Source organism: Lynx canadensis, chromosome X (genome assembly GCF_007474595.2).
Source record: "Lynx canadensis isolate LIC74 chromosome X, mLynCan4.pri.v2, whole genome shotgun sequence".
Classification (NCBI taxonomy): Eukaryota; Metazoa; Chordata; class Mammalia; order Carnivora; family Felidae; genus Lynx; species Lynx canadensis.
The window spans coordinates 33,380,745-33,402,809 of record NC_044321.2 but is presented as its reverse complement, the minus strand read 5'-3'; the positions used below and the strand labels follow the sequence as shown (position 1 = coordinate 33,402,809).

General features: G+C 40.3%; 1 protein-coding gene across 1 annotated transcript in view; it reads right to left on the bottom strand.

The window, feature by feature from the left end:
• OTC (ornithine carbamoyltransferase) overlaps positions 1-22,065 on the bottom strand; it is a 61,204-nt gene that overhangs the window by 36,824 nt on the left and 2,315 nt on the right. The window contains exons 2-4 of the mRNA XM_030306220.1: positions 12,102-12,240; positions 10,318-10,399; positions 839-926 (exon numbers count right to left, since the gene is read on the bottom strand). Coding sequence (XP_030162080.1) covers positions 839-926; positions 10,318-10,399; positions 12,102-12,240 — 309 coding nt within the window. The remainder of the gene's footprint in view (positions 1-838; positions 927-10,317; positions 10,400-12,101; positions 12,241-22,065) is intronic.

Here is a 22,065-nt window from a genome sequence, read left to right as displayed (position 1 = left end):
TATAATATAATGGTTAAGAGACTTTTCCTACCTCTACTTCTATCTAGATAGGGGTGAGCTACTAGTGCTTGACAATAGAATGTGTGTGCAAGTGATTGTGTCACTTCCCTGCTAAGGTGAGTTTGAAGCAAGTATCCCATCCCTATACTCTCTTCCCCTAGCTCCTGGCTGGATGTAGACACCCAGGATGACCTTGGACACCACACGTTGAAAATGGTAGAGCCATTCTCATTTGGAGTCCCTGAAAAGCCACATAAATAATGAATATTTCCCTCTTACTAAGTTACTTACTAATGGCTAACATCCACACTACGTTAGCCATTGACATTATAAAATTTTTGTGTCATGGTAGCTAGTACGTTCCTAATTGTTGCACCTCTTTATGCCAATCTATTTGGTTTGTTATAGGATTAAATAAGTTAAAACAATGCCTAGCACATAATAAATGCTCAGTAAATGTTAGCTGTTAATATTATTACCTGCTCTGATGCTAACTAGTTAGTTATGAGTCACTGAACATGTCAGTTTCCCTGGACATCTGTTTCTTCAACTGTAAAATATGAGTCACACTTGATGTTTTCCAAGTTTCCCTAAGTTTGAAATTTTTATAATCAGAAACCTCTTCAAATTGCTAAGGAAAAAAAAATTATCTTAACCCATAGAAACTGACCAGAGGATGAGGAGAGAGGTATTCAGAGCATCAGGTAAAGAGAGGAGGAAAACAGAGAACAGTACAAAGGATGCTGAGGGAGAAAAACCTTATTTAAAGAGAAGCATATTTCCTTTTTGAAATTTATCAATTCTGAAATAAGCTTTGAAGGGAAGAAGATTTACAAACCGAGCTGTGTCCGTGAGACTTTCATTCACACCCAAATGAATATCTTGCGTGGTAAGAAAACAAGGGTGTCCTCCCAGAAGTGCAAAGCCTACAATAAAAGAAAAAAGGGGGGAAAGCATTTTGAAAAAGAGAACTAAAGTAGAAAACAACATTGGGGTGTCTGGGTAGCTCAGGTTGGTTACGCGACCGACTTTGGCTCAGGTCGCGATCTCGTAGTTTGTGAGTTCAAGCCCCGTGTCGGGCTCTGTGCTGACAGCTCAGAGCCTGGAGTCTGCTTCGGATTCTGGGCCTCCCTCTCTCTCTGCCCTTCCCCTGCTCATGCTCTGTGTCTCTCTGTCTCTCAATAATAAATAAACGTTAAAAATTTTTTTCAAAAAAAAAAAAAGAAAAAATTATAAGGAATTGGCACCATCTCAATTGAAAAGTCAAAATTTTTAAAGCTCTCTAATGTCTCTGCTAGGAAATTCCCAGGCAGAGCAAAATGAGTGACTGCGAGAGGTAGATAAAATTTTCTGTAAAGACACTCAACTCTCCTTCAGATGGGGGCCCATTTATCTACCCTGTTGTTCAGAACCTTTCAATAATGGGGCATTGTTCCTTTCTGGAGGCTATGCCTGGTTTTGATTCTTTAAAATGTATAATGATGTCCATCCCAGAAAATGGAAAAAGAAAATGTAGTGTGGGATATCATGGATTACAATGGAATACTACTCAGGAATAAGAAGGAATGAACTCTGAATACAACATGGATGAACCTCACGACAATTATGCTAGGTGAAAGAAGCTAGATACAAAAGAGTAGATAATGTATAATTCCATTTATATGAAGACATAGAATAGGCAAAATTACCATAGAGTGGCAGAAATTAAAAGAGTAGTTGCTTCTGGAGAAGGTGATTGTCTAGGAAGGAGCACTGGTGAACTTTCTTTTTTTTTTTTTTTTTTTTTTAAACGTTTTTTTATTTATTTTTGGGACAGAGCGAGACAGAGCATGAACGGGGGAGGGTCAGAGAGAGGGAGACACAGAATCGGAAACAGGCTCCAGGCTCTGGGCCATCAGCCCAGAGCCCGACGCGGGGCTCGAACCCACGGACCGTGAGATCGTGACCTGGCTGAAGTCGGACGCTTAACCGACTGCGCCACCCAGGTGCCCCCTGGTGAACTTTCTAGGGTAAGAGGAATGTTTTAAACTTTGATAGAGTTAGTAGGTTTATAAAAGTTGAGAGGTGCCTGGGTGGCTCAGTCGGTTAGGCATCTGACTTCGGCTCAGGTCATGATGTCACGGTCTGTGAGTTCGAGCCCCGAGTCAGGCTCTGTGCTCACAGCTGGGAGCCTGGAGCCTGCTTTGGATTCTGTGTCTCCCTCTCTTTCTGCCTCTCGCCCCTCTCTCTCTCTCAAAAATAAATAAACATTTAAAAAATTTTTTTAAAAATTGAAAATAAAGTAAGTAGTTGCTTCTGAAATGGAATGAAATAATTCTATTCTACCTATTTTATGCTAGTTAAGAGTGTTCACTTAAATATGCCCAGACTAGGATTTTAGCTAGAGGGTACTATGTTCTGACTCTGGCGATGACTATTCCCAGAGCACTACCATGTCCTAGCACTTTATAAACATTCTTCCATTGAAAACTTTACTCTAATAGGAGCACAGTAGATATTATTATAAGAACTTCATAGACAAGGGTTCTGAGAGTCAAGAGTTTAAAAACTTGTTCAAGATTGTTTTTAAGAGCCTATGTATAGCCCTAGGGCTTGCCATAGGGGAGCCAGCCCCTGAGCTAACTTACAAAGGAATTTGCAAAGACAAGACAACATAGTGGAACTGGACTCCATCTTCTTCATCTGGAAAATGAGGCAATTTGCCTAGAGCCCTCAAGATCCCTTGCGGATGTGATGTGCTACATCCCAGGTAGAATCAGAGAACGTGAAACACGCTAACAATCCTACTTGGTATGCGTCCTGTAATAAAGAGTCTGACTGAATTTATGATGTTTAACTGCTACCAACTTTCAAGCCAACCATCACTCTCTCTTCTCCTTCTGCCCTATACCTAGGCAAGCTCGTAAGAATGTACAGACACTCCTTCCTTTGGCACTAGCGGGAGGTGCAAAGTAAACAAAACCTGGCCAGTGCATGGGAATCTTCACCCCAGCCCCACCTCCTAACCACAAAGCCCAGGACGGTATCATTTTTCCATACTCTGATGCCACTTTGAGACCAGCATGGGAGTCAGTCCTGCTCTACCCAAGAAGCCACATTATGTGAGTAATAAACCTTTTCATACCCTCTTGGTGCTTGTGTGGCATCCTCACTGTCAATAATCAAACCAAATTTTTGTGGAGGGCACATTTTGTCTCTGTGGAGTGACTGCACTAGGCCTTGGCATCACAGCATAGTTCTGAAATTTATGCATTCATTCTACAAAATGTGCCTGGTGCTATTCTAGGTACCGGGAAAAGCATTATAAACAACAGGGTACAAGTGCCTGCTTAGAGTGAACTTACATTCCAATGGGGAGAGAGATAAGTAATAAATTGAATGAGGAGGCGCCTGGGTGGCTCAGTCGGTTAAGTGCCTGACTCTTGATTTTGGCTCACGTCATGATCTCATGGTTCATGGGGTCAAGCCCTACATCAGCACAGAGCCTGCTTGGGATTCTCTCTCCCTCTCTCTGTGCCCCTCCCCCACTCATGCATCCATGCTCTTTCTTTCTCCCTCTCTTTCAAAATAAATAAATCAACGTTTAAAAAATAAACTGAGCACTGGGTGTTGTATGGAAACCAATTTGACAATAAATTTCACATATTCAAAAAAATAATAAAAAATAAACTGAATGACTAAATGAAGTATGTTGTATGTTAGATGTTGAGAAGTGCCATAAGAAAAATAGAACAGGGAGGGGAGCTAGGGGATATAAGGAATGAGTTGTAATTTTAGTATGGTCAAGGAAGCCACACTGAAACACACCAAACAGTGGAAAGAGCATGTCCTGAGGTCCTCAGGAAGGGTCGTGACTGCCGGGTTCAAGGGACAACAAGAAGGTTGGTATGGAAGGTACAGTGTAAGGAGGAGAGCAGTACGAGTTGAGATTGCAGAAGGAAGGTAGAGGGGAAGAAACAACTTTGACTTGTCTGAGTAAGATAGAAAGCCATGGGAGGATTAGAGCAGAGGAGTCACACGATGGACTTATGTGTTAATATAACATCTGTCGTGGGGCAAGGGTGGAAGCAGGGAGACCTGTCACTAGACCTGTCTGCAAAAACCTGGGTGAGAATTGATAGCTTGGGCCAGGATGGTAACTGCTGAAATGATGACAAAGTGATTGGATTCTTGATATATTTTGAAAGCAGAGCCAGCAGTCAACTGAACACCTTGCTTCATACCTCACTGGAAAACGTAGCAATCAGAGAACTTCTAGATTCCACCACCCTGCCTCCCTACCTGCCAGCATCTGTACCCATATATTCTACTTTCCTTCCTCTTAAGCATAGATGAACTTGTCATGCCCCGCATACTAGAAGCCACACCCCCTTGTGTACTCAAGAACATTGCTGTAGTAATTCTTCCCTTTCTCCCTTACACTACCTTCATCATGAATATGCTATTCTCATTTCTATTCTCATTTTTCACGCATTCGAAAAAGGCAAATTTTCTCATCCCTATTTCCCCCTGCTAAGTATCCCTTTAACTGTTTGCTCCCTTTGCAGCAAAACTTTGTTTTGTCTTTCTCTCTTCAGTTCTCTTTTCTCATTTCCCTCCAACCTATCCCCATAAAGCTTTGGCTCCCCTCCCTCCCAACACTGCACCAAAACTCCTCTCACCAAGGTTACCAATGATACATCTGGTGGCTATTTCAGTCCTCATTTTTCTTGAATTAGCAGAAACAAAGTTGTTCACCACCTTCTGCTTGATAAACTTTCTTCAAACACTGTCCAGGACACCACACCTTCTTGCTCGTTCTCGATCTCCATTGACGGTTCCTTCTCTTTTCCTGGACTTCTTAACGTTGATGTGCTCCAGGGCCAGTCCTTGGTCCTCTTCTCTCAATCTATACTCATTCCCTCTATAATCGTATCCAGTCTCCTGGCCTTAAATACCATCTATATGCTGATGCCTCGCAAATATCTCTAGGGCAAATCTCACTCCCGTACTCCAAACTAATAGCCAACTGCCTTTTCATCGTCTTTGTTCATGTGTCCAATAGACATCTCAAACTCAATGCTGCCAGAACTGAACTCTCAATGTCCCCCTCTCTCCTGCTCCACCCAGTCCATCCTGCTCACAGTTGCTCAGGCAGAAACCTTGAAGTCATCCTTAGTGTCTCTCTCTTACCTGATACATCAGAAATCTTACTGGCTGTCCCTTCAAAATATATCCAGAATCTGTCCCTCTTACCCCTTCCACTGCTGCCACTCTGGCCCTAGCCTCCATGTATTATAGCTACCTACTGGTGGATTCCACTGCTTCTATCTTGTCTCCACCCCCAATCCCTGCAGGTTGTTTTCAATAGAGCAGTCCGAGAGAGCCTTTTAAAATGCAAGTTAGATCATGTCCCTCTGTTCAAAACCCTGCAAAAATTCCTCATTTCACTCAGAGTAAAAGCCAAGTCCAAATAAGGGAGTACATTTTGCCCTCAGTTCCAGGAACATTGTTCTCCTTCTTTCCAACACATTGTATCACCCACTTATTTATTATGTCTATCGTTTATTGTCTGTGTCCCCACTGAACATAAGCTCCAGGAAGGCAGGAATTTTCCTCTGTTTTGTTCACTGGTGTATCACTTTCAAGAACCTAGAATAAATGCTGGTACATAGTAAGTGCTCAACAAATACTTACTGAATGAATGTAGGAGGGATTTTGACTGCAAACATCTAATGCTGTTAACAGAAAGAATGGAATTTTCTATTATGTGTGAAGTGAGCTAATGGAATTGAGTGATGATTATAATCACTAATCACTCTTGAGTATTAAATCTGTTTCTATATAGGGAACGTCACCTAAGCAAAGGTGAATACTGCACATTCATCAAGAAAGTATTCTTTGTGCACCTACTATGTGCCTCGCACAGAGATGAATGTCGCTGAGGGTTGGAGACTATGGAGGGAGGTTTCAGACAAAGTTTAAGACCTCCTGGCAGGTCTGCTCCAAGTCATGCTGTGACTAGAAGTCATTGTGCTATATGCAGGATTGGGTTACTGCCTTTTCATCTCTGTCTCTGTGCTATAAAGAAGATTCACATCAAGCCTGGACTGATGAGGTAGGGGTAGGAAGAGGGATTATAGAAAACATTAAGAATAGGAGTCTGAGCCTTCAGCACTTCTCAAAGGAGATGAGATGGAGCGACATTGCTTCCGAGAAGGAATTTCCTCTGCAATTGTGGTCTCTGGTCACAAAGGAACCTCAGACCCCAGTGTAAGAGCACAGCTCAAGCATTTGCCAGCTCATCGGACCCGGCTGGTGATAAGCGCTTCAGGAGGGGGTCAGAGGTTCAGAGAAGCCTCCAGGAGCTGCCGTTGCTGAGGAGAGGAGGGTAGAGGGACAGGGCTCTCCTTTCTCTTTATCCTTCATCCAGGGAAGCCTGCTTTTATCTGTCATTTGTTCATGCACTCAAGTTGGATATTTTTGGACAAAGCGTTTCTTCTGTTAATATCTTAATTTCTTCCTGGGAAAATAAGACTACATCTGATTTTGCCCTTTTCCTCACAGGTCCCTGCAAGCTTTGGAAGAAGGGTATAATTAGAATTCATGCACTGGAAATATGAGGGCTCTGAGGGTTCTTGCTGGTAGAACTAAGGCAGTCGTGAACCTCTCTGTGCTTTACTTTCATACCTGCAGAATAGTACCACATTTTTTATATTGTCACCTTTGTAAAGATGATACATTTGAAATAGCTTAGAAAGTGCCAGCTTCTATGTCACCTTGAAAGTGAGATACCAAAGTTAAATAATGAAAAGAACCATCTCTTAGGATGCCCTGTGCATTTTTTTCTATCGGCTACTGCACTTACCGAGATTAATAAATGTATCCGTCTATCTGCTCAATTAATTTGCAATAAAAGAATATAATCATCAGTAGGCACACAGGAGAATTGTGCAGCTTGCCTGGCAGGCATACACAAAAGAGTGGATGAGGAATAAATGATCTACAACTACACACAGCGACGTTGGTACATCTCACAAACATAATGCTGAGCAAAAGAAACCACACACAAAAGAACATATGCTGAATGATTCCATTTATATAAAGTTCGAAAACAGGCAAAGCTAATCTGTGATGTTAGAAGCCAGGATAATGGTTACCCTTGGGTAGGGGGAATGGCAACTGGAAGGAGATACAAGGGAGGTCTCCGGGGTGCTATTAATGCCCTATTTCTCTATCTGGGTATTAATTACAAGGATGTGTTTACTGTAAGAATTCATCGAACTACATATGCATAATGATTTGTGCACTTTTCTATAAGTTTTTTACACTGAATAAAAAGATTACATGAGCAATTAATATGGCTTAAGTTGGGTGATGAATTTTATTCTGTTCCCTCAGATCAGCAGAAATACTGTTGTATCTCTGCAACTCAGGCTTGGGATAGGATCCTCAAGGACTTTCCTATGAGGAGACTGGCACAAATCTGGGGCAATAATAGACAGTTTTAATTGCATCCCATTTTCGTTCTAAATACCAAGATAACATGAGGCTCCTGGGTGGCCCAGTCAGTTAAGTGCCCGACTTCAGCTCAGGTCATGATCTTGTGGTCCGTGAGTTTGAGCCCCACATCGAGCTCTGTGCTGACAGCTCAAAGCCTAGAATCTGCTTCAGATTCTGTGGCTCCCCCCACCCTCTGCACCTCCCCTGCTCATGCTCTGTCTCTCTCTGTCTCTCTCTCTGTCTCTCTCTCTGTCTCTCTGTCTCTCTCTCAAAAATAAAAAAAATTAAAAAAATTTAAATACCAAGGTAATAGGTTTTGATGGAAAATTGTGCCGAAGGACAACTCATAAGATGCATATTTACATTATAAAAATGCCCTGCCATGGTTTTGGTTGAGGTTTACTGTTTCTGTAAGCATTTAAAGCAACTACTTACTCTGATTCTCCTACTGTTGAGTTTGGCAGGATGCCATATACAATTAGACCCATGGATACTTATTGAGGTTAATGATGAATACTCTGTGAACCATAACTTTTTATGGTCACGTGTTCCTTTTCTCATGTATTCGTCATAACATGTTGCAATTTTGTGCACGTTTCAGAGCACTTCTGTATGGAAAACCATCATTTAACAAAATGCTTAATGTCATCCACAGAAACAATTTTGCTGGAACAAAACATGATAATTACCTGTTCAAATTAAATTAGATATTAAAAAAATACATTTAATAATAGCTACCGATCCTCGGTCTGCCATTTATTAGCTGTGTCTGTGGGCCATTTGCTGAACCAGTTTCAGACTATTTTCTTCAATGGTCTTACCCTCACAGAATTGTCATAAGGATTAAGTGAGATAATCCATGTAATTAATGTAGAGCATTTGGCACAAGGTCTGCACCCAAAGGCTTATTAAGTCTTCACTCTTGGTTTTATTAATAGCTTAACTACCATATAATATATATGAGTGGTAAAACTGATCAGTTATTCGGGGACATTTGATATCAAAAATAGCATTTGAGCAGAGAAAAGTTGTATAAAACACCAACAGCTAAGAAAAATTAATTTAAAAAAACTTAAAATTGATAAGTGTCCATGTACTAATCAATTATTTTGATGACTTCAAAAAAGAACACCTCTCTTAAGTTCTGACAAAATAAACTCTGCCCAACTCATAGAGGACCGCTGTTGAAAAGGAGCCAAATTTGAGAATTATTGACTTGTTTATGCAATATTCATTTTTCCTTTGCTATATGTCAGATGTCAACATATTTTGTAAAGGGGCCATCTTAAAAGAGCAAAATGTTCTCATCTGTTTTCTTCCTGGGACTTAAAGATCAGGTGACACCTTACATGTTTCCCCTCACCCTCCTTTCTTCAGTCAAGGGGCAAGGGGAGTGCATTAGTAAGAACAATGAAGTTTAGATCTGAATCCTGGTGCTCTTTGTTAAGTAAGTGAATTTACCAAGTCACTTAATCCCTTTGAACTTTATTTTGTCACATATTTGATGAACCTCATTACTGACCATTACAAGGCAAGTATTGCATGAAGTAGTTGTTTGCTTCTAAATCCTAGAAAGCTCTGATACTTGTAGATGGGATGAGCTATTTGAAGAAACAACCAATGTTTTTGTTTGTGGTTCCTCGTACTTGATCCTATCCATTTGTCCATTTGGGCAGTCATTTTATTGATTCAGGGGAGGTCTGATAAAGCAGAAATGCAGAGAGAAAGAAAAGAGGTGGTGTGTGGCTTATAAGTTTAAAAATGGACTTTTTTGAAACATTACAGAGATAATAGCTTAAGAAAAGAGAAATTTTGAGTTTTAATAGCTTACAATTCCAGGCAGAAACAGTAGATTTGAAAGACATCTTGGCGAGTCAGAGCCAGTTTTTTCTTCCTGCTTTATCACCTAGCCTCCAATACTGGGAACTGGAAGGGGGAAAAGAGGAGCAAGAAAAGAAGCAGCAGAAGAAATAAAAAGTGATGGACCTTTGACACTGTACCTGTCGTCTGTCCTCCCAGGCCACGTACTGAAGGGTGGATGCATTATGGACATTTCAGATGAGTTTGGGGAACCCCAGAGCTGATAACATGTGTGTCTTGCCTTTAAGACAGAGTTCTAGGAGGCAACACATGTTATAGTACTCCGCGGTGCCCAGATTGAGGAAGGAAGGATTGAGAAAGCCTTGCAGTTTCTCTGTACACAGGATGGCAAGGAGAACTGCCAAGAGGTTGGGAGAGTCAAACCGAGAAATATTTCACGTCTTGTGATGATCCAAGTGCAGCAGACTCCGCAGTGAATGGGAGACAGCCAAGGTCCAATGGGGATACGGAAGTCTCAGCAGACTCCAGTGTGGCCATTTGATGATGATGCCCTGCTGACCAATGACCAGACCCCCATAGCCCTAGATGTCTTACTCGCGTACTCTCCGGGACTTAACCATGACTGTGGGGAAAGGGAGAGGAGAACCCAAATTGACAAAGTAAACCCTGAAATGACTGAGGATTGCCTAACATTGCGAAGATTAGGTTTCCACCATCCTGCAAAATTGGTACAGGCTAGAGAAAATCCTTTACGTGTTGGGAAAATACACATTTCTTGGCCACGTGAGTTTGAAGGCTGAGAATCTGTGTCCACTCACATTTTCTACTGAACATGAAAAGCTCTTGGAGACTTCTAATCAACTGATCGTGGAATTCCTACAGATGACACTAACCTTTCTGCTTACAGCTTCTTTGAGAATTGGAAAGAGCATTCAGAGGCTTGCCCTGCTACTCCCAGATCCTCACCCTCTGGCCTCCTCTTCAGCACAAGTGTGACCTTGTCGGTGGACTCACCTGTTTCTGTGGACAGTCTTGTTCGAGTACTTCTTTTTTCAAAAATCATGCCTAAGGACTTCCCTTGTAATAAAGGCAAATACTGAAAATTAAGGACAAGAATACAATTAAAATGAAAAATATATTTTATATCCAGTATCAAAGATTATGTTTCAAAAGTTGTTCCTTACATTATCAGAAAATGTAGAACAACTAATCACTGCTTCCATCCAAATAAGCACTCAAAATGTTATTGTAAAAGTGCATTTAAAGTGTTTTTTGTCATGGGGCACCTGGGTGGCTCAGTTGGTTAAGTGTCCAACTTCAGCTCAGGTCATGATCTCACAGTCCCTGGGTTTGAGCCCCGCATCAGTCTCTGTGCTGACAGCTCAGAGCCTGGAGCCTGCTTCAGGTTCTGTGTCTCTCTGCCCCTCCCCTGCTCGCCCTGGTGTGTGTGTGTGTGTGTGTGTGTGTGTGTCTCAAAAATAAAATAAAAAGATTTAAAAATTTTTTAAAAAGTGGTTTTTGTCATGTTCTGTACAAATAGGAGGAAGGGAACAAGAACTACAGATTATGGGCATGTAATTGCAAAATATTAGTTGCTCTGGGTTCAACCTGAACACTTGTTCTGAAGTATGTTAATATTTCTTACTGGAACCGTCTTTTTACCTAAATCCATGGAAACCCCTATCAATGTTCAATGACCTTGAAGACGCTTGGTTCAGTAGTGTTTTCTCAGCTAGAAACAATGCTGCTCTGTCACAACATGGGGCAGTAAGACTCCTAAGGGTGAAGCCCCAGCTACCCTTTTCTCATGCCTCCTTGTGGGAGCGCAAAGGCTTTGTTTCTAGAAGTCTTTTGGAAACAATCTGGAGAGTTTGGGTGTGGGGTGGGGCTTTTCCTTCTTCCTCTTCTGTAGACGGACTTCCTGATAGGGTGAGTTCTGGAACAAATAGATTCCTGCCAGCTAACTCTTCTTACACATGGAGTATGAAGAACAGGCCTGGGATCTTGGGGGACCTTTTCTGCTTATTTCAGGTCTTCTATGGGAATGTCAACCCATAGCACTTGGAGTCACTCCTGTTTTCAGAACTTGGAGAGCTAGTGAACTAGATTAAGAAAATCAAGGTTGTGTAAACCTTTCTTGGCCTGGCACCAGCTCTTTAAAGTGCTTTTGAACAAGCTTGGAACACGTATGCTTTCACAATTAAGCAGTCTAAATGAGACCGCTGCGTGAATTAAGCATGTTTCAAACATAAATTGCTCAAAATGCAGAATAATGCTTACAGCTAAGCACCATATCCCATCTCTTCTCCTACTTGGTTACCACTTAATTGTTTCCTTGCTAATCTGAATTATTTTCAACACGGTAACATCACTGTGAATTTTTGGACATTATCCTAATAATCATGTATCTGATATTCATCCACAGTTGAAATTTGTTGCCAGGAAAAGAAAAAAAAGTATTGTCCTTATTTTTAACTTGATAGAAAACACACAGACAAAAGAATGAAGGTATAAAAATAAAATCTTTCCAGAGAAATGATTCCTTAGGTTCTGATCCAATTTATAATGAATTTCAACATTCCGCATGAGAGAAGCACAATGACTTGTCATTGAATAACTGATTTTTATGCTTTTTATACGCCTGTACACTCAGTGATAATCAATTACCTTGACTGTGTGGTTTCATGACTTAGCTACTGTTTAGGAATTTTAATATATTTTCTTTTCCCTCTTTCTTTGGAAAGGCTGTCTTTAAAAGGGCTGGTAGTAGGGGACGGTAAAATGAAAATGCTACATACCTCTCCTTTATGTTTTATCCTCAATTTTAGATCTGCCGATAGCCATAACATATACTTAATTTCTTCTCCTGTAAAGTCCTTTAGAGTGAGGAGGTCACGACCCTTCAGCTGTACTTTATTTTGTAGTGGCTGTCCACATCTACACAAAAGAAAAAAGAAAATTCAAGAGAAATAGATATTTAAGAAAAAGACCCCATTGAACTGGGGTGACTCGGTGTTCGATTCTTGAAACAAAGCGTAGAAAATCACATGTAGCCTCATGTGTTCCTGCAAAGTGCTAACGCGCTAAAATTGATAAGGCTGTGGTTTCCTTTTTTTTTAAATTTTTTATTTAAAAAAATTTTTTTTAATGTTTATTTCTTTTGAGACAGAGGGAGACACAGTGCAAGCAGGGAAGGGGCAGAGAGAGAGGGAGACACAGAATCCGAAGCAGGCTCCGGGCTCCGAGCTGTGAGCACAGAGCCCGACGCGGGACTCGAACTCACGAACCGTGAGATCGTGACCTGAGCTGAAGTCGGACACTTAATTGACTGAGCCAGCCAGGAGCCCCTCCATTTTTGATATCCAATATTTTGGATGTGGAGAGAAAAGAAAAATTTGAGGAAAGAGGTTGAATTCTTATTTGCTGGGAATAGCCCTCTTGGTGGCTTAGCCACTTACTAGTAGTGCCACTTCAGGCAGGTTGCCTAACCTCTCTCTGCACCTCGATTTCTCACCTAGAAAATGAGTATAATAATCTTATAGCATTGTGAGGATGGAATGATTTAATACATGCAAAGCAGACGGTGTCTGGCATAGAATAAGCACTTGATAAATTTTAGCTATTATTATTGAAATCATTAGATTATATGAACAGAATTTATAATGTCCATACCATAGAAAACATTTTCATTCTTTTTCCTCTACCACCCTTCAAATATCTTCTTTGGAGATTTGTTCTTTACTTGTCCCTGGTCAAATACAATGGGCCTTGTGGCTTTTCTGGTAACTTTCAGAAAATAAAAAAAAAATACTCTGTGCTTACTTTATTCCCTCCAAAGAGTCTTAGTAAAATAATGCATAATAATAATAATGATTTTTTTAACTCTAAGAAATGTACTGCAAGTTAACACCCTTCTTCCTTCCAGCTCATGCCTGATTCAAGCCAGCCTCCTCTAAAGGGACGAGGGACCATGAATTGTTTCCTCTATTTCCCACCTTTAGTTGCTCCAAGTAAAGCCAAGGGAAAGTGAGGAGTTAAGGGTCAGGCAAAGTCTGATTCTGTTCTAGCAATTTAGCATTGGCCTAGGTGCTTAAGGCGGACACTTTATCTTCTGGGGTGCTTTTGAGGGTCCTTGGGAGAACTCTGTCATCACTGGAAATTTCTCACAATAGTCCTTGGTGGTGGACAATTACATTTCTCCTGCCATCCAAGGGAACACATCCAGACTCCTTTCGCAGAGATCTCCCCACCCTTCGGGAGGTCTCTTGGCCATCATGTGAAACAATACCATGCTAAGTCTCTTTCTCAATCTGTATTGGTTCATGGGAATCCCTTCATGTACTTTGCTCTGACAAAAGTCTGTTTCTTTCCAGTATGAACGCATCTCTTATTCTGTCATCAAAACAGCTAGGCAGCCTGTCCCTCTTACTCTAGATTTCCTAGGTAGAGACTTGAAATTGGTGTGCAGTGTCCCCAAGCTCTCCTGTTGAACCTATCAGTGCCATTGGAGCCATGTTCCCTAGGCTTGAGTTGAGGGAAGAGTACCTCTCCCTGTCATATACAATGGTAAGACTTTCAAAATCTTCTTCCAATCTACGCCCATCTCTTAGTTTCTGCAATACATTTTAGAAGCTGGAAGTGGTCACCAGTGGGTTGCAAGACTAATTCTTGTGTATCTCCTTTGCTCCTGTTTTAGTGGCATAGCATCTCGCTTTGGAATGAGGGAAGAGAAAACACCTATTGGGCCTAAGCAGAAACCGAGACAGAAAGAGTCCCATTTTAACACTTTGTTACATTGTGATGGCAATAATTATTTTGGGGGGTAATCAGTATCTAAAATTGAAAACATTTATTCTTTTGTTATTCCTGGTGTTATCTCTATTTAACAATAACTATATTGTATGCCATTAGAAATTGTGAATAATGAAGGGCAAATTGTGGTTCACCACATGGGCTAAACATTAATTTTACTAGAAGCAGAACCATTGTCACAAAATGATCATGCTTGAATTCTAGCTTAAGAAAAGAGCTTGTGCTACTTGAGATGAAGAGTAAATTCTCTGGTGGGAATTTCTATATGTCTTTTTGCAATGGTGACAAGATAGGTAGGAAAATCACAAATTCACTCAATTTATTGTTTCCACTGCATGACATCAAATAACTTAGACAAAAGAATCTTTCACTAAACCCCCAACTTTCTGGCAGAGTTGATTGGTTCGTTTAGTCTTCTATAGATGAATATTTTTTTCAGTTGATTTTTTGTGACGTTAAGCCCTTCAGAGATTCTAGTTAGTAAGAAAAGGAACTTCCATAAAGATTGAAGTTTTGTGAGTTAGTTGGCTAATGGTTGATTGATTGATTGATTTAACATAGGATACCAATACCATATTCAATCCGTAGAAATTAGTGTTTTCAGCTTGTATGTGGATCAAAATTTTGGTCAACATTCCTGCTTCAAAGATGTACCATAGTCTTCAACTTGTAAAAATATGTCATTCATCTACTCTCTAAATGGAAATTTCTTTAAGGCAGTGATCCACAATTTATTTTTATTATAGACCCATAACATAAAACATTTTGAACATGGATCCACAATGTATGTCTGCTTATTTGTATATGTGTTACTACCCTGGTAGATTGTGTAAAAAACAGAACACAAAAAAATGTAAAAGTTTAGATAAAGGAGAACCAAAATTTTAAACGTAAATTCGTAAATATACAAAAAATATTTTGCTGGCTAAAGACGTTTTAGAATAGACCTTCATTTTCTTCCTTCCATTAGAACTCTATTAAAAATCTTAGAAAACTATGTCCAAGACTTGGATGATAGTATTCAGAAATTTGAGAACTTTAAAAACATGGCCTTTAGGCAGAAAATGTGTTTTTACATTTGCATTTTGGTTATATGTCTGGTTCTGATGTTAATTAGTGATAATACTAAGCAACACTTGGAATATACAAGTACCGATATTGTTAAGAAGTAAACCCTTTGACTGATATTGATGAATTGTTTAGAGTCAACTGGACCTGGGGTCTGTAAACACTTTATCATGTCTGGCCTGAAATGGAGGCATGGCAGCTTAAACTTTCCCAATTCACATTGAGGGCATGTTTGAAAATATTTTTTTCTTTCTGGAATGAGGTCCAAGTAAGATAAAATCACAGAAGATAAACTCTCCTGACTGTGTGTCTTACAATAAAGCATTAATATTCCATGGCTTAAGACTTCCTCCAGTATTATTTTTAACAGAGAAAAAAACTTTGCTGGAAACCCCTGCTCCCTAGGATTTAAGAAATGTGTGAAACACCACTATAGTTGGTAAACTCACATCCATTGACAACAGGAGAAACCACTGGTATGCTAATTTTGAGGACTTCTTGCCTAGAGCTTAAGTTCAGACTTCTGGCAGTTTTAGAGTCCACAAAAGCTGAGTCTCCAAACTGCAAAACTTAAAGGATTGAACACCCTCCCCGACTCTCAGCCTTTGCAGGCTTGTGTCGTGTCTATCTGCTTCCTTCTTTTTCTTTTAATTTTTTTAATGTTTATTTATTTTGAGGGAGAGAGAGACAGAGTGCAAGCTGAGGAGAGGCAGAGAGAGAGAGGGAGACACAGAATCTGAAGCAGGCTCCAGGCTCTGAGTTGTCAGCACAGAGCCTGATGCGGGGCTCGAACCCACAAACTGTGAGATCATGACCTGAGGCGAAATCGGACTTAACTGACTGAGCCACCCAGGCACCCCTCAATCTACTTCCTTCTAAATACTCTTGGGACTACAAGTTTTATTCAACAGAATATCACGGATCTTGGAATTGTGGTAGTGGTTGGTGGTGGTGTTGAATCTCAGAGAAAAAGAACTGAAAAAGGAAAAGAAATTATGCATGGAACTTAATTTTTCTCCTGGGTTCTCATGAAAGGAAGCAGGAAAATAATGGTCAAAGAGGAGACTCAACAACACCTTCAACTACTGCAGAAAAGCTCCAACTTTCAGCTCTCTAAACAGAAGACAGACTAGGAGAAGTAAAAAGTCTCGGGGTCTTTCTCAGATTTGTCCTTATACTCGAAGAAGTTGGGATTAGGGTTGGGTTAATGTTCTACTGTTGGGATTGCATTGTGAGATGCATCTCTTGTTATTTCTCCATTGACAGACTCAAATTTAAAAATAAAAAGAAGACACCAACATCCTGCTGGAATCTTCCCTTTTTGTCTGGACCTTTCATTTAAAAATGTGTATAGCAACAGAAACCTTATTTCAAATTCTCTTTCTTAAGAGAGCACAAGTAATCAGAAGAATAACTCTTTGTGACTCCAATCTCCATACGGCAGCCACTGATAATATTGCCTACACTTTTGTTGTCCTGGGATAGCAGATAAGCTTTAAAAAAATACAGATGAGGTGCCTGGGTGGCTCAGTAGGTTAAGACTCTTGATTTCAGCTCAGGTCATGATCTCACAGTTCGTGCGATCATGAGATCGAGCCCCACATGGGGCTCTGTGCTATCAGCACAGATTCTCTCTCTCCCTCGCTCTCTACCCCTCCCCCACTCATGCCTGCGTGTGCGCACACGCTCTCTCTTTGTTTTTCATACTCTCTTTCAAAATAAATAAACATTTTTTAAAAACCATAAAATGCAGATAGTTCTGGCTTTGCATAGTAGTATGGGACTGTAAATGACCATTAAATCTGCAACCATGCAAAGCAACTTTATTAATAAGTGGGAAATATCACAATTGTTCTGTGACTTTTAATTTTTTGTCAAAACATTTAGTACTCTCCTTTTGTCAGTTATAAATGAGTAGGGAAATGAAAAAATTAGCAAAAGTGAAATATATTTATTATGCCATAATTTAAAACATTAGAAGCATTGAGAATTATAGTGTTTTATTTTTTGTAAAAAATGGTCAAGAGTAGTTTGAACCATGCATGCTGTCTTCTTATTATATAGCATATGTTATAGGGCAAACATCTTGTCTATGCTTTGGTGAATTGCCATACTCTCTACGTTTGGATCACCTGCCAACATTTTATCCTTTGCACTTTCGATATTATAAATTATCTCTGAGAATTCATTTAATGTGAAGTGCTTTGCTGGTGTCACTTCCTCTGGAACATCTTTACACTCGGTGTCACAACTGCTTTCCTCATTTATGTCGCTAAGTTTGTCTTCACTAAGTTCCTCTGGCTGCATAGCTGCAGCCTTTCAAACAATCAGCAGGGTCAACAATACCACCATAAACTATTTCTTCTATAAATGCATTCCCATTTGATTCAAATTTTACTGCCAGTGTTGTGGGTTTTTTTTTTAAATTTCTCTTCTGTACGTTGATCTCTGTCAGACAATTCCTCCTTTCGATTATTCATTTTTATAAAGTGGCACCTAAGCTTATCATTGGGAAAAAAGAAGGCATCACAACCACACTCGTTGCTGTTCGTAGGTAAACTGAATGACAGATGCCCAGTGAGCAACCACCAAAACTTTGAAAGAAGTCATGCGATTGGTCATTGATCATGATGTGCAGCTCTCATTTACATAGTGATTTGTGGACAAAAGAGCGAGCAGTGAAGTTTTTCCTTTATGCAACTGCTCACAATTAATATACTATGGCAGGTGAAATCAACAGTGTACTCAAAAGACTGGTGTTATTTGACTCAACTGTGCTAATTGAAATCCCTGCATATTGGGACCGTGCAAAGGAAGGACTGCCTGTGCTCCAAAGGCTTTCTCATTGCAGAACTCTTCACATACCATTCTTTCTGTCCGGAACACTCTCCCCTCAGCTCTTGATGCTGGCTTTCTCAGCCTTAGGCCAAGGGCTTAAACACCACCTCCTGGGAGATTCCTTCCCTGACAGTGTTGAGTAATCTCCGCTTTGCCTTCATGTTGTTCATGCTACTTATCATAATTTTTAAATATGTATTTATATGTCTGTTTATATTACTTACTTTTTATCTTCCCATTAAACTATATGATCCATGATGGCAGGGATCCTGCCTGTTTTATTTATTAATGTACACCCAGTGCTTGTTACAATGTCTGGGATATAGTAGGTATTCAATGAATATTTCCTAGGTAAATGGGCGAATGAATGATATTACGTGTCTGGACAAAAGTAAAACAATTTGTATAAGAATGAATTCAGCAGATTTCTGAGAATTAACTTAGAGAGATTTTCCATGATGGGTTTTCAATGTCCTTATGAAAGTCTGATGACAAAAAAAAGACACCAAGAGCCCCCAAAACAGAATTAATGTTGAGGGAAGAGCAAGTATGGGCTGTAGCCTAGGCTGAGCACAAGGCCTGAGTGTCATGGAGGAAAACTGATTGTGGCCTAGTGTGTTGCTAAAGCTGAAATTCCCCAGGGCTCAACGACTCTGGTGTAGTATTTGCACTCCTGGGAACAATAGTTGGACATGAAGCAAAAGCATTATAACCTCGGAACTCAGGCACAGCAGTCTGAGTCAAGTGCAAAAACCTGGAAGACTGGTGAGAGGATCTGGTGGGACAAACTTTTGCCCACAGCACCCTGAGAGCCAAACCCAAAGTACAGTAATAGTGAACTATACCAATACTTTGGTTCCCTCTCTCCACAAGCCCCTTTTATACTAAGTCCCCAGGGCTCTTGGGGACAAAAAGGGTAGAGAGGTAGATACTGTACATCTGGTTATCAAGGTATGTGAGTGATTAACTGGAAATGTTTTTTAATTGCATTTCAACCAGTGAAGGGGAGTCATACTGTTTACACCATTGAAAAATCATTAGACTAGTCACCGCCTTTCTCTGTTCTATCCAGGAGGTGGGGCAGGAAGTGTTCCCATAGGAAAAATTGCTGCTTTTCATAGATATCAGGAACTAACCAGGAAAATTTATCACTGGAAGGAAAGCAAACACAATGGTTCAAGTTTAAGTTCCTATCCTGTTTACTGTCTCCTCATAGACCTCCTCTTGGCTCTGAAATGGAGCTGCCACACCTCTTTCCTAAGCTGCTTAAAATGTAGAGAAAAGCAGAAGAGGTCCACAGTTGTACCTTTGTTGAAACACCTCTGCCGTAGGCCTCCCCCCGCTTTTTTCCTGGTCTATAGCAAGCATTTCTGGCTTTCTGGTGATAAACCCACACACAAATTATCCAGCTAAAACCACTGGCATAAATGGCTACTTATAGAGACCTCATGCTTCAGTTGGAGGCAGCCTACCCTGGTTCTCGAGCGCCTGAACCAGGGCCAGAATCACTATTTTAGTGTTCCCATAAAAATACTTGGTTTTCTCGTACACATAATAGGGAGGATCCAATACTGGATGAAACAATGGGAACCACGTACAGATTTTCTGTCAAAACTGTCATTGCGGTCTGGTTAAAGCCAGAGTTTTTGAAAAAGGCAAGACTAGTTCCTTACATTAATTGTATCCCTGGAAGAAATAATTACAGAGGTTTCTCAGCCCCAAATCACTGAATGCTAAGAAGTTAAGCCAAGGTAATAGTAGATCTTTGTATTAGCTTTACCCAAATATCTTCCTAGGTAGAAAATGGAAGCATATTCTGTATTGGCAGAATAAAGCCTTTCATTGCAAGAGTCTGCGTTTTCTAACTCTGGTAAATTGTTTGGAGCACGGGAGGAGACCTGGATGTGTTCCCTTGTATAATTGTATTTTGTTGGAAGAGAAAGTGCTTGATTTGAGTAAAATGTGGTCAGTCAGAAACAGACTGCCAGAATAGGAAAAAAATTCAGTGTTAAGTGATATTTTGATTCCCATGGAAAATTTGAGATGAAGACTTTATCTTCTGGAGGCATAAGGGGGTAGTCAATGGGCCGTATGGCTGAGATTTTTGTGTTTCTTTAATGTTGCAGATTGATGCAACCATTAAGGCGTATGTTCTTGGTTTTATTTTTTCTTTCTTTACTAAGATATCTTGGCTGTATTTTAAAAAAGGATACTGCGTAAGGGTAGAATGGCCAACTTTATCAGTTTGGAAGGATCAAAATAATCAAAGCAGTGGAATAAAAACAGCAGTGGTTTTAATTATTCAAATTCTAGTCCTAGTCTAATCCTAGTCAAACTCGGGACGATCACTTTCCATCTTTGGCCTCAGTTCTTTATCTGAAAAATTAAGAAAATGAACTTACAATCAGTGATCTGTCTTGTCTTTGTCTTCCGCAACATTCGTGAAGTTTATAAACACAAGATTTCCCATAGGCCATACTGGAGCCATCCGAATTCTCAGTGGCCTGCCTTTAATTTCATCCCTTTCTTGCCATCTCAATATTGGAATGCATGCAAGGGAGACTGACTTTACCTTCACAAAACCCTTGAATCTCATCCTACTGATTTGAAAAAAAAAAAAAAAAAAGCACAAACGGTCCAAATTTCTTTACTTTATTAACAATAATAGTTTATTACTAAAAATTGACTTGCAACCTTTCTCACTGTTGCCACATGCTCACATGTGGTATAAATCACTATTGTAATGGGGGGACTAGGTGGTTCCTAAGATATCTTAGATCGTCAGCCTTCTAAAATGGTGCAACTTCCGCTCATCTGAAAAACGAAGCAGGCTCGCTTTGTGCAGACCTGCTATTATAGGTCTGGAACCCTGACACTGTTGAAAATCTGTAGTTGCCCTACTTCTTCTTAGTTAAATCACTACATTACTAAAAATAACAAACCGGAAATAAACCCAAATTTTATTGTTGGCCAAGGGAAATATCATGACCCCCTTCCATGCCTGATCTCAGACCCTGTATAGTTTTGTGAAGCCGGGAAGTATGTTTTTAACAGGGCATTCATTTTCAGTTAGGACAGAAGACGTGACTAATCACAGAGGACTGTTTTCTCTCCTCTAGGCAAGAGCACGGATGGCCTGTAATCACTTCATCGGTGTGTCCACACGCGTACAGATAGCATGGGTGTGGGATGAAGGGAGCATAATGAGTTATGTAAGCCCTTAGAGAGGTCTGGAATGAAATACCTGAAAACCAGTCACCTCCGCTCCAATCCATAACCTCCACAAAATTGGGTGGCTTAGCTCAATATTCTCTGAAGAAATTTCTATTTGTGAGATGAAATTGAACTGCACTTACAAATTGGTCTTCTCTGATAAAGAAAGAGATTTTTTTAGTGATTTCTTTAAAAGCTCTAAGTGGTTTCCCTAATAGGCAACAAATCACAGGACACTGTCTATTATCCAAACACCGCCAGGCTCTAGAGCCTTGTTTGTGAGATGAAAAGCCTGTGGATTGGGTCTTCTCGGCAGTCTTGGTGTCTGATCCTATTGATTTGGGGGAAAAAAAGAAATAATAATTGACGAAAAATGATTGATTCAGGAGGCTGCATGAATGGTTTCAGCCTCACTTAAGCTGTTATTTTTATCCTGTCCATGGCAATATGGCTGCTCACTTCAAAACGGTGCGGTACCCGTTTTATGGCATTGCCTAACACCGGCCACACATTTCTTATCACTCTCTGGTGTTAAGGTCACATGGTATATTCTGTAGCAAGGTCCCTCCGCCCTTCCCAAGAGATATGGGTCGGGGGTGGGGGGAAGAACTCGACTCCCTGTGGAAGGCTGAAAGTCAAAGTACAATACAGGCAGAGTTGACTGGGAGTTTTCACTGTTGTTGAGAGGTCATCAAAGGCCTTAGGTCTTACTGGACCTCAGCAAATCTGAATTCATCTAGCTGGCAAGTAGCACGGCTAACGAAAAGAGTTGGAAAGAAAAATACCCACGCCGCATGAGAACAACACCGTTTCAAAGTCAGCCCATTTTCA